The sequence below is a fragment of the Cetorhinus maximus genome, chromosome 8 (assembly GCF_964194155.1).
Source record: "Cetorhinus maximus chromosome 8, sCetMax3.hap1.1, whole genome shotgun sequence".
Taxonomy (NCBI): Eukaryota; Metazoa; Chordata; class Chondrichthyes; order Lamniformes; family Cetorhinidae; genus Cetorhinus; species Cetorhinus maximus.
The window spans coordinates 111,387,275-111,401,472 of record NC_135886.1 but is presented as its reverse complement, the minus strand read 5'-3'; the positions used below and the strand labels follow the sequence as shown (position 1 = coordinate 111,401,472).

Here is a 14,198-nt window from a genome sequence, read left to right as displayed (position 1 = left end):
TCTATCTGGAAAACCCGTTCCTTGCCTTTCTCCCCAATTGACAATCAGACTAAGTCAATCTATGCTCTTTTAGCCATATGTGATACATCACCATTTCTATGCTGTTCATGTGAATTTTTAATCAGTTTATATTGCCTTTATCACCAGTGTATTTCAGATAGCTGCTCCAATCAGTACAAGTTTGAGATCTTGCCTTAGATACATTTTGGGTACATGAAGCAATTCCTGTGAGCAATCTGAGCATCTTACATTCTTCTATTGCCTCATATCCATTATATGTAGCTATAACCCAGGCTTTATCAACAATATTCCCTTGTGTTCTGAACTGTCTTTCATACAGGTGCTTCACGTGTTTGCTTGGTCCGCTTTCAAAGAGATTGGTGAGATAAGACCAGATACAAATCGTTAAGTTGTTTTATTTCACACAGATTAAACATACAGAGTAAGGATCAAATTCACTTAGATCAGTACAATTTGTCTTTACGTAATAACGAAAACACTAATCCTCCCCACATTAGTGGGTTGCTTGACTTCAAAACAAAATAATTTTGAATTAGTACCTGCATTCTAACCTTCTCGTAGCCTTTGCTGGGCTCTAATGCCTGTGGCTCTACCTCTTAGCTTTTCCTCTCCTGTTCAGAGCTGGAAAGGACCACATGCAAATATCTGGTACTAATAACTTCCCAATTACAGAGACAAGCTAATTAGTTGCTTATTGTTTACAGGCTTTGAGGAAAATAACTTCTTTTTCTATATTAACTACCGATTACCTCAGTACTTGTTTTAATCTTGTATGAATACATTATGCTTTAAACCACAGCTTGTCAAAGTAACTCTTTTTCCAAACCGTTTTATAGCAAAATAGTCAAAATAAAAGTCCTGAAATAGTCAATGACATATTTTTAGATTGGGAGAAAAGTAAAGTAATATTCAGAGAAACACTGACCACAGTATTATTGACCAAATAGAAATTAGAAAATTGTAAATAAGAGGTGGGATCCTATCAGGTAACATACCTTTTTTTTGTATCCTGTCGAGGGAGTATGAGATGCTAATACAATATGCAATAAAAATTTAATTCCTTCTAAGTTGGTGTTATAAATACAAGATAACGTGTTGATCAAATCTCTCTATGCAATAATTTTTCTGCAGTGATGATATTGCACTTCTTAACACTGAATTTTCACTTCATACCATAACGTTAGTTGACTGCTTTAGAGGAAAGAAAATCAGATTTAGAGTCAATTTAGATAAAAAGTAACCCGTGAGTGAGTGTGAGACCATCATTTGACATTAGCCTTCAGACAATACAACAAACTACCCAAGTTTCACTTTACAATTTTCAATCCTCCAATAAATTATCACAGTTACACATACTCAGTTGTTCATTGTCCTATAGGTGTATGGACCCTATTGGTTTTGAAGGGTCTGATTTACAAGCCAATAGTTGACCATTCCAAGTATCATTTCCCCGCAACTGTTGGAGTAAATCTGAGTGAATCTATAATTGTGCTTATAACTGGCTTCATTTTTTTGCATGAATTTTCTCTTCTCGCCTCCTGAAAACACTGACCTCTTATGTTGCGTTGGACCCCCCTAGCCCAGCCATCCTGCACTATCTCATCCAAGAAACTACTTTTCATGTGTGGGTATTGATAGTGAGTGAAAGCAGGTTGTGCAACCACAGCCCGATTTTACCCTTGCCTGACATTGAAGTGCTGGTGTATAGTGACCAAGAGCAGGAATCCTTGTTGGTTCCTCCTATCCTTCCTTAGCCATTTGAAGAACAATTACCCACACCCTCTCCACCCCACAACTCAGCATAAACAAAGAATTGAATGTAGGCTTTGTTCGATATTTACCAAGAGATATATCAGGAGAGCTGACTGATTTATGTTTTGCACACAATATGTAGTTTGTGACTCTAATATTAACAGTAGGATAAAATGCTGTTTTACAAGATTTGAGCTTGAGATTAGTAATACCATTAGGGCCCTTTGACTGAGTCACATTTTCTAGAAATCGCCCCAAAGTAGCTATCATTTTTGATAGAATGGGGAATAAATACAGCATGTAAATGGGCCCTGCATATCTAGAAACATCCAGGTTTGAACTCAGGTGAACTAGCTAATTTTAGCCATGGCAATAGGTGGGTACTACAATCGACCACAGGACCCCAAACTTCTGAGGGTGGGGGAGGCGAAGCAAAGCCATCTTCCTAATCACTGTCTGGTGACTTTTATTGAATACTGCATGTTATGGACATCAGTTGAGACAAGAGTCATCCACACCCCTGAATATCACTGAAGGTCTAATGTTCTATTAAATTTACTGTTTAGATTCACACATGATGAATGATCTCTGGTTGAGGCATCAAAGGGTGACAATAATTCATAATTTAAAAAAATTAATTCATGGGATGTGAGCATTGCTGGCTAGGTCAGCATTTATTGCCCACCCCATTTAAGAGTCAACCATATTGCTGTGGGTCTGGAGTCACATGCAGGCCAGACAATTTCCTTTCCTAAAGGGCATTAGTGAACCTGATGGGTTCTTACAACAATTGACAATGGCTTCATGGTCATCATTACAGATTTTTATTGAATACAAATTCCACCATGGCAGGATTTGAACCTGGGTCTCCAGGGTATTACTGTAGGTCTCTAGATTACTAGTCCAGTGACAATACCACTACACCACCGCTTCCCCTAAAAACTGAACTGCAGCAAACACCATCATTTTCAAGAAAGGATTGGGAAATAAATTCACAAAAGGCAATAAGCCAAGTATGAACCCGACCTTAAGCCACTATTTGTGGCAAAGGCACATACAATACACTAAGTAGCTGAAAGCATTTATTGTGTACATTGTGGGATTTCAATACAGGTACAAAACTATAACAAAATATTGTTCAGCCACAAACATTAGAATATACATACACGGGGCCATAAAACAAAAGGAAATTAAAATCCCTAGAACCAAGTAAACAGTGAAAGAAAAAATTATTCCTTATTTACACAGAAAAATATATGCTGTGAAAAAACACCCAAAGGCATTCATAAAAATACTGAAAAGCAAGTAAGCAGCAATATTGCAAAACATAAACCAAGTTATATCAGACGGAATAATGTTGAGATTTTAATGATCATTATTTCACAAAAGGCAATCAAATATCCAGCAACAAAAATGGTCAATAAGCTTTTTTTAAAGACAAAATCTGATTTAAAAGGGATTTTGAATCTCAATTTGCCCACCTTTAGCTGACTTGTACTCTACGCATTCCATGATTATTAAATGTACACCTCATATGTGATTTAGTTTGCCTTCCTTTTACAAACTTGAAATGGCCAAATGATTACTTGAGTCAGCAATAAATGACTGTAATGATTTTAATTCTCCATGCATAATTATGAGTCTTGCTGATGTGAAAACACTTGTACCTCTCACAATATCTAAACCTATCAACAGCACACTTACTATCAATAAGTGAGGACATGAAGTCTCAACGCCTCAGTTTTCCTCCACTTCTTCTCCTCATCTCTCCTGCTGATGCCGTTCATGGATGTGGACAACCTTCCAGTACCCTACCGGACTGGTCAGATGTGAGACAGGATAGTCTCACAGCAAGGTCTTCAATTGTAAAAAGTATTAAAGCCAATGTCCTCACTCAACATCCACAATACATACTTTCCAGCAGGACAACCCCAAAACTACTGACTGGACTAACTCACCATACACCTAGGATCTCCTGCTTTGTATGACCTCGTGATAACTAACCAATGAGCTATTTGAGTGAGTTTTCTCTCACAAACTTTAAACCAATAATAGAAGAGCTTACTATGAACCCAGTGAGAAAGCAGAAAATTATGTCACTCAGTCAAAAAATTTTAAAAGGGGATTTTATGAAAATGGATCAAAATAGGAGATCTATTTTAATTTCACAAGATGTGTGCATTGATATATTCAAGCTCTATTTCAGCTGTCTAATTTCACATTGAGTTCACAATTACAGACAGCTGTGGGCCCCAACATGGACATAATTATACTTCCTAAAAAGACCAAATTAAGAATGGTTTGGAATATAATCAGTTACGTTCTGCACAATTTCCATACAAATGACAAACGTTCCATTTTATGAGTAGCAACAAAGCTTTAAAAAAAAACCTTTGGAAATCAGCTGTTACCTTTTTTAATTGCAAGACAGCTTTTAATGCATGTAGAACAACATTGACAAACGTTCACAAAAGTTACAAAATTCTTATGTCTAAATTTGATAAACAAAATAGAAAGAACATTTTTTTTCTTTTCCAACATTACAGCACCAAGCTTACATACATACTTTTGTAACTATTCATAGTGGGTGGGGAGAGTGGTGTTGGGCGGAGGGGGATTTACCTAAAACACGTTCTGCCAGCAGTGGGTAGGGAAGATAGTGGCACAGTTAGTTGCAAACTTCAGAAAATTGTGTACAATTTAAAATCTTTCTAACCATGGGTCTAGTAAACACTGCAATTTGACATTCATTCTCATTAGCACTTATAGGCAACAGCTCTTGAAAAAAACTGATAGGTTTCCCTTTCCTCTAGAAGCCATTTTACTTTGTGTTTTTGAACAGAGGCTTGACTTTGTCAGCGAGATCACTGCATTTCAAAACCAATCGGCCAACTTCTTAAGGTGGTACCCTGCAGGCCATGGTACTTTACCAGAATGGCAAACTCAAGCATCACCATGGAAAGTACCCTGGAGTTAATGCAACTTTTGGATGTTTTTTTTCTCAATAAAATGGAGGAGGAATTATACTATGCCAGGAAAATCATTATACTTAACATGATTTATGTCATGCCAGGAAGAAAAATTTATTTCATGCAGAACCCAGCTGCTATTCACCTCAACTGAAAGTTTAGGAAAAACAAAAATTTGCATCATTATCAGTCAGCAAAGAATGATGAGTTTATGTTTGTTCTTGATATGTTTTGCCCTGATAAGCCATGCTATCCTCTGGAGGACTGATGACCCTACAGACATGTTTGTGAATTTTGACACTTTGAATTTGACCAATTGGGCGTTACAGTATGAATGAGCACAGCAACTCTCCCTCCCAACACATTCTTTTTGTTTTGACTCTCTATCCTTAATTTTAATTAAAGCAACTTAAAGCAAGAGAATTAAGAACAAGATCCAACTCAAGCATGTGACTACTGTAGAGTTGTGAGTTCAGCCAAATTTGTACTTAGTTTTCAATCACTGAAACAGATCCCACTAGAGAAGCCTGAGAGTCAATACTCATCACAATTAGGGTTCACATCAAGACAAACTGAGCTAAACTACAGCAGAAATATTCTAATTCCAACCTCTACCATTCACTGGTGATACAATGTTTTCAATTCATATTTTTTCCCTGTCTCTACATTAATTTGGTCAACAGTGAATTATTCCAAATTTGGCCTTTGGTCAAGAGGAACATTATAACTAGATCTGGTAACTTAACAAAAATACATCTTAAATGCAATACCAAATTATCACTTTTAATATTGATTGGGTAGAAAATGTGATGAGAATCTTCTTTTATTGAACTCCCTACGATTGTTCAAGCAAAACAATAATAACGTCTTCAACAATAGGAAATGATGAAGGGAATTTTAATCCTACCTGCCTAATGGAAGCTGGAAAGTAAGCAGTTAATATCTACTGGCACGTTATCCGGCTATGTGCCATCCTGATGCTACTGTTGATGATTTTTGCTGACATGACCGCGCTATTGCTAAACTGGCACTTTCCATCTTTAAAAATGTAGGTTGAGGTCTAATGATGTAATCAGACCCCGATTGCAATTTGAACTCTAGCTTAAGTGGTGAAGCCGCTGAGCTTTTCAGACTTGTCAGAAGAGGTTCAGAAGCAATACAGACCATTCAACTTAAGTGTTTTGCTTTTCTTTGTGGATCCAGGAGGAGCTGCAGTACTCTTTTGCGCACCAAAGGTCAAGGTGAGACTTTCCCTGACCCAGACTTCCTATGTTCCATACCATGCAATGCCCCCTGAATGCCATTCCCACACTTAACTGAGGGCAAGCTGGTAAAGATTTCCTGATTTTTTTTTTTTAACAGGCCTATAGCTGCACCATGCTTAGTTCCAGCCAACTGATGGCGTGTTAATGAGGCCCAGCGATGAAAATTGCCATTGCCTCATTCTAACACAGGCTGGCAAGAAATTAATTGACTCCCACAACTTCACACCAGAAACCTGAAACAAGTTAAATTCAACTCCGATAACTGGGATTACTAAATTAATGGATACATCTAGTATAGTATCAATAATTTTCAGGTCAGATATAGCATGGATATGCAGAACAAACCTCCCTCTAATCTGCCTAACAAAATACCTCAGCTCCAACATTAGAACAACAACCTCTATCACTGCAAAACTCTTCCATTTCCCACACACACATTTGTGTCACTTATTGCAAATTAGGGGCAGTTTTGTGCTGCGAATGCAGTAAATGGATGAAGAATACCCAAATTAATTTCATATAGGACCTCTATAGCCAATAGACAGAGAGACCTCTATTCCATTCAGAGTAGGCTGATTTTAAACCCAGGCCAAAGAGATACTCCATCACCAGTCCTTAGTGTTCTGGTTAACTGTTGGCTTTCTGGTTATGTTGCTGGTCTTCTAAGGAACTGAAGACTATAAAAGTATTTTTTATAAGCAAGTTAATGCTGGTTTGTTTGCAGGTGATTAGGTGATTTAATTTATCCAGCTGATCATATGTCACTTTATTCTTTGTTCGAAATTGTCTTTAATGCTCTTAAAATATAGATATTATATATATATATATATATCTCTTACAATGGAATTGAGAGTTATATCCCAGAGTAACTGTTATTCTACATTGTTTTGGGGAAACAAGTTTACTTACTAATAAAGAGAATGTTATTTAAGGGCTACATGAGTGATTTTTTTTTAACAAAAGGAATGTGAAATTATATTGATACACTGACCTCTGTGCTGGAAATTTTCATATATACTCTGAAAGACACAAACTTTTCTCCCTTCTAAAGGTGCTAACCTTTAGTATAAAGGTGAGTGCCAGTACCTGTGCACCCAGTATAAAGTGATGTGGAAGTCAGCAGATTAATTTATTGTACAGACTGTCTTTACTAGTCCCTGCCCCAGTCCTAATCCTCTCATTCACATATAAGTAATTTTCCAGTGACTGAGGTGCTGAAGTCAATTATAGCCCTCCAGTTGCTTGCCCAGTTAAGATCAGCAATCAATTGTGCAACCTTCTGGTTTATAGGACTTGTCACCACACAGGGCAATACCTTTACCTACTAATCCATTGGAGAAATAATTTCCAGTATTATAGCCAATCAGTTCATTTGATATTGTCTGAATTCGTCCATAAAGTAAAACATCCATCAAACATCAGAACATCAAGCTGTATAAATTAATTATTATAACTAATTATTTCATTCTCTACACTTCTTTTATTGGCATTTTATAGCTCTAATATAGAGAAAATATCCTTTTGTTAAAAACTTCTCTTGCAATATAAAGAGTAAGGATATTACCATTTCAGCTATTACAGAGAAAATATATTGTAAATGCTTTACCATTAATACTTTCTAAGTCATGATGTGTTTGTTAACTGGGACATTTATAATATTGGGGCTGAAGCACTGTGCAATATTAACATTTTGTTAAAATATTCATCCTGGATTTCTGCTTGCTGTTTTAGCAAAAGTATTAATTATGGGCAAAATTATTGATTAAATGGCAGGCAAATTAATCTTTTATGAACATATTTAATGCCCAAATCAAAAGGTTTGAGTTTAACTAAGTGGTATCTAAAATATTACTTGGAGCAACTTAAGATTAATTTCATATAAATATAGCAGAAAATTGATACTATTTGTGGAAAGTAGCAAGTTAGTTGATTTAATCTTTTCTTAACTTCCAGATGTAATATGGCCATATGTGAGTCAGCAATAGCTATATCCCTCAACGATCCTGTTTTACTCAGGATGTTCCAACTTTAAATGGAGCACTGAGGAAGCAGCTGCAGCAACTAAGACTCACGACTTGACAATCAGCAATTTGCCTGTTCTCCACAAAATTGTGCTCCTGTGCCAAGTGGAGACCTAAAATTTGTCCTTCAACACATTGCAGGTATCAATGCCTTTTTAATTAACATGTAAGTTATAATTAACAACAGATATGTAATTATTATATATATGTTTTCATGTGAAGGAATCAATGGTACAAGTGCATATAAATTGCTAAGTACTACTCATAGTCACAGTAGACTTAGGATAAATGACAGTGAGCCAGAGATATATTTGTGCATTATAGGGAGTATTCCATTTGTATTCTACATGAATGAATAAAACTGAAGTGAATCTATATTCAGGAGAAAGTTTTCCCCTGAAAGAATGTGTTTAATTCTACCTACCTATCTACATCCAAAAGCTGACAAAATTCATTTGCAACCTCTTCATTTATAATATTGGCCATTTCTATCTTGGAAAGTGAATATCTAAGCTCTGGTCTGCTGGAGCTTTTGGCTGGATCTAAGCCAATATTATCCTACTCTTTGCAGCATGATTCACATAGGAATCTCAAACCTATCTAAATTGGTAGCAACTAGCATTTAACACAATCATGTTCAACTAGTGATTTTACCATGCTATGGTTTGTCTTGCAACAAGAAGTCAGGATTTGCAATTAGGTTTTATTGACTGGTGTTTTATCACTTCCTAAAAATTATCAAACAACGCCATGTGTGTTTCAAAAAACAGCAGTGGGACCATGCAGAGCATCCAATGGCATCGTGCATGCATTGCTTTTCAAATTCAAACAGCAATTTTACAAAATAAAATTAATGAATCCATGAAATAATCCCTTTACGGCTAATTTTTACATATGTAGAAATGAAATTCTGAGCAAAATGCTGATATTTTACGGGCCAAGCTAAATTATAATGGTTACTTATAGACTTCATTCTAACTAATGAACGTTACAGTACTGGCTTCAACAGGATTGTCTTGTTACTCAATTGATCACCCATAGCATGGCATGTTGCAATATGGTATGTACTGAGAATCATACTTCTGTATTGAACAAGGTATATTTGGACATGCGCATCAATAGCAAGAAAGTCCTATTCATTTTTTCAGTTGAGACTGCTTAGATCGCATTATTATAGCTTTGTACTTGGACATTGCTTTTGTTGTGACATTATATGCCAGTGCAAGGAGATGGCATTCCTCATGCTACTTCTCAGTACACTTGAATTGATGATTAAACATCATTTACAAATCCAGTGCCTGTAACTATGCAAAATTGGGTCAAAGAGTTCAAAACTGAAGCATTAGCTTTACTAGATGCAATAATTCTAATCTACGTTGTATGGACTTTAGAGAATTGTTCCTGCCCTTGTGACCCACATCCTTTGTAACATTTCTTTTTTCACAGGTAAGAACCATTTAATGGTAATTCTTATACCTGAGTTTCTCAATTGTAAGAGGCTGCTGCTTCACAATTTTATTTTCAACTGCTAACCATGGCCTTTTCTAAGCCTTTTCACATCCCTCTGTCTACTGACCACTATCCCCACCCCACCCCCTCCCCCTCCTGTGAACTTGTTCTTTAATCTGTGCACTAATATTTCAAATGTTCATTCTTACATTTACTTTATGTGCACTGGCAGTTTTCAGAATTAATTTTACATAGCGCTTCACTGACATATTGGAAATAATGGACCATGTCTTCAATCATCAGACATTTCCTATATGAGTTATAAAGTAAGAAACAAAATTTGGCAGTTTACCCTTAGTTCCACAGGAACTGGAAGGTGGAGCCACTCCCGAGCAAGTTAATTTGAAGTATTTTTTTATGACAGTAACTCTGTTGCTACACAGAATGTGTGACAATATTGACACAAAGCTGCATAAAATCACAGAAAAATTGTACACTGACTTGTGTGTGCATGTGCGCATAAATGCCATATGTACGGTTTCCATAATGGCAATGTTGCACAGAGTTTTATGACTTACATATGTCTAAATGATCCAAGGATGTCTGATCAATACAATATGAATTGGGAAGCTGCTACCACCCGTTTGTGTGAAGCAATTATGCTCTATTGCGTTAACGCAATTAGGCAAAATTGAGGGGTTTTATATAGTGATAGACTGGTACAATAACCTGGTTTGCACTGGCATCAGTTAATATGCTTACAAGCATGGAATACTTTGCCTTGAGATAATTTGCTCTAAGATAAAATGATTCTGAATTTTAGTTAACCTTATAAACAGTCTTTTGGGTTAGAGGTTTATACTTGTAGTGAGGTAAAGTCAGCAAGGTGTAGAAATCATAATATCATTTCATTCATATCCAAACAAAGAGAAATAACTCCCATATTTTAAAAAAATCTTCAACTTTTTTTACTCCTCTGTTTTACCATTTCTATTGCTGACCCAGATCATGTCATTCAGCACAGACCAAGAATCAAAAATTTTGTTCTGTGTGGCAGGGTATTTCACCAGCTCATAATTTTACCCAGTAGACCACTGAGGAAGCCCAAACCATATTCAGCTACCCTCTGCAAAGGGGTAACAGATAGCTATTATTACTCTTTCTTAAGTGTGGTGAATAGATTTAGCAAAAATATACAAAGAAAGCTTATCAATATCTATTCATTCATCAGTGGTATCCAGTTCCCATCCATGTAAGCATGTTAAGTGATAAATCATTATGTTATTTATCATAATAGCACTGGTTGGTTCAGCAGAAGTTCTCTCTCTCTACACTCGATAATTCAAGGACCACTTTTGTTTGTTCACATTGCCATTCCAATCCAACACTGAGTTGTTGTACATATGGGGGAGGGTACTTTATTTTGTTCAAGATTTTGAATTAAGATCTCATCTGGCTTACTGGGCACTGCAGATCCCTTAGTCATATATTGCAAAGAGCATGAGCTAGCAAGATCAGTGTTCTGGCCAATATTCCCTTGAGAAACCTCTTATCCAGTACCCGGGTCAAGTGACAAAAAAAGGATGCCTTAAATACAAATGCATAGGCACTATTTGCATCATCCTATGCGGTCATTTGACTGTATGCTATACAAAGATGTCATTGATAATGTCTGCCTGCCTTCGGATTACAGCAAGCACAGAAGCCTTGGCCCTCTTCTTCATACAGGCTGCATACTCTGCTGGTGTGTGTCACAATGTCAATCTCCAATTACAATCCATAGTTTCACATTTGGTCCAACTGATGGTTGAACAGTACCTGATATCCTTACCAATATAGGCAGGTACTGAAAATCCCAGAAAACTGGACTGGTGGAACTATGTACCAGTCAATCACTAGTTTATATGGCACATCATTCTAGAATTTACCTGAGCAAAGAGCTTGAATATGATTGGCCAAATATCAAAGCAATTACAATGAAACTAAGTAATTAGGGCTTTAATAAGTCAATAAAGTAGAAATAAAACAAAAGCAAGCCACTAAATGGATAGCAATAACATATACCTGAAGGACTGTATCCTCAGTTTTAGAAAATACATTTTTGATTAAACAGGATTTTAGCTAACTACTTTAGTTACAGGGCACCAACAACCTTTATATAATGACAGCACAGAATGAGCGATCTCCCAGTTGGCAGTGAATGACCCTCATATAGCTAAATGCCTGTGTATTGAATCATATACTAACTAGGTTTTCTTTTTGAATTTACCTTCTATATTTTTGGCACTAGTTTAATAAATATTTAATTATTTAGATTGTTAGAAAATAATATCTAGCTATGATTATTGGAAAAGTAGCTCTGTAGTTCTATAAAAATGTTCATTATTATTTCAAAAGATTGGCTATTTTACCATTTTTATACTATGTATGATTTCATCATATGCATTGGAAATGCAATATAATGAAATTTTAGCACATCACAAAACAAATGCTTACATCACTTGTGGCACAAAACATTTTTGTAGGACAATATTTAAAGATAACTTAACGCCTTAATCTGTAATGGTTCCTTCATAACGTAGTTTGTAATCTACTGTGTAGTACACTGTTCAATCCACACAGCTCCATTGAATTGCAAACACTTCAGTTAAAACAATCCAGAGATATCGTAGGGCTACCACATGGGATCGATCAGATATTTAATGCTGTTCCTGTGGAAGTGCTGGCAAATGTCCAAGGATGCACAAGATGAAGAAAGGATAAACTGACTGCTGAAAAGATCACGCCTTCTCAATGTAAAATACAGTTGGATCTGTTATTGATTCTTATTAACTGTTAAGTAAAACACTGTAACAAATGTGGTTTAAAACATAACAATGAATGTTAATTATATTAAACAATTGATTTTTCTGATCAAAAGGTAGTAATTATATATCCATTGTGTTGAATGATTTTACTGTATTGAGGAACAAAATTGGCTCTTAACCACCTAAGTACAGAGATAGCAAAGGAGTGGTCCTGTCAATTAACTCTTACCTTGTGAAGAACTACAAACTCCATGGCAAGTACTGGAAATGCTGAGACTGATATATTAACACAATGACTAATAGTCCAGCATTCTCAAACACTTACCTCTTCAAATGGAGTTTGGGATTGTTCACTTGGTACAACCTATATACATGGATATATAATAAATCATCAAAAGTGTGGCCACATTATTTGTCATTAAAACATCTGTAGTAGCTTATGTAGAACTAATCAAGCAATAAAACATTCACACTCTGGTACATATGTAATAAGCTTTTAGGATAACAGAAGCAAGATATATGTATATATACACACGCATATATATATAATACATATATAATATAAATATATATATGTGTGTGTGTGTCTGTGTATGTAATTGTGTACAGCTGCATTAAAGTGCACTGAAGAGCACACCTAGGTTCACATATCACAAATGAAATAATGTGATGAAGGTTGAGTCTGAATTTCAGTTTTCCTTTCTGACCTCCGGTTGTCATACACCGTACGATTTTTGAACAGTTGAACCCACATTAAGAAATAATTAGCTAAAATGTTGCTTTGAACCAAGGCTCAGCAGGGAAGGTGTCAGCAGATGGTTAAATCACCTAGATCCATGATCCAAACGTTGTTTGTTGGTCCACATTTTGTTTTTAACTGCCAAGAGTAAACGTCAAGGGCCTGGTCCTCCTATAACAATATGGCCTGTTACTTTTTAAATGGCGCTAACCTACTGAAGTTCTGCCAGAATGGAGACTGGCTGCGTTTGGGCTCCGTTAGTTCATACATTGACCCCTGAGGGATGCCATCAGTGAGCATGAAGTTTCTCTGATGGACAGGATCCGGGGGTGCTGGGTATGAAGGAGGTAATGACCTTGTGTAGCTCACTCCTGAAATGAAAGAAAAAAGTAATTAGGCAATGTTACATGTTATATTGAATTCTCTTCACAGTACAATATTTAGTAGCTGGCTAAAGGGGTATTTAGAACTACAATTGTAAGACTGGTGCAAAGTAGCTTTACTTCATACCAAAGTTGCTTATAATATATACGCAACCTGAATCTGGTGACATGGCCCCATATGCATCATAATGGTTCCAACATAGAAGGAAATTATTCAGCCTTTTGAATTTGTTTTGGCTCTCTATAAGCACAATGTAGCTACTCCCACTCCCCCACACTTACCCTATACCTCTGCATTGTTTTTCTTTTCAGATGCTTATCCAATTCTTTTTTGAAAGCCGCGACTGAATCTGCCTCCACCATTACTGTCAGGCAGTGGATTCCAGATCCTAACCACCTGCCACATGAAAGAAGATTTTTCTCATGTTGCTTTTGGTTCTTTTGCCAATCACGTTAAAGTGTCCTCTGGTTCTCAACCCTTCTGCCACTGGGAACAGTTACTATCTACTCTGTTTAGACTCCTTGGCCTGACTTTTAGGGTCATCAGGCAAGTTCAATCTGGAGGACCGGAAGCGGATGTGAAATCTGTGTTTGGCTCCCAACAGTGATAACACACTGTTGGCCAATCAACTGCCGTAACTTCTGCAGTGATGTCCTGGAGCTGAGGTGACTGACCTCCTACAACCACAACCACCTTCCTTTGTGCTAGGTATGACTCCAACCAGGGGAGAGTTTCTTCCCGATTCCCATTGATTCCAGTTTTGTCAGGGCTCCCTGAGCCACACTTGGACA

General features: G+C 36.6%; 1 protein-coding gene across 5 annotated transcripts in view; it reads right to left on the bottom strand.

The window, feature by feature from the left end:
* Positions 1-403: 403 nt before the first annotated feature.
* Positions 404-14,198, bottom strand: part of arhgef9a (Cdc42 guanine nucleotide exchange factor (GEF) 9a) — a 404,937-nt gene continuing 391,142 nt past the window's right edge. For all 5 annotated transcript variants that reach the window (XM_078547438.1, XM_078547441.1, XM_078547443.1 and 2 more), the window contains one exon: positions 404-13,394. In XM_078547438.1, coding sequence (XP_078403564.1) covers positions 13,213-13,394 — 182 coding nt within the window. In that variant the 3' untranslated portion in view covers positions 404-13,212. The remainder of the gene's footprint in view (positions 13,395-14,198) is intronic.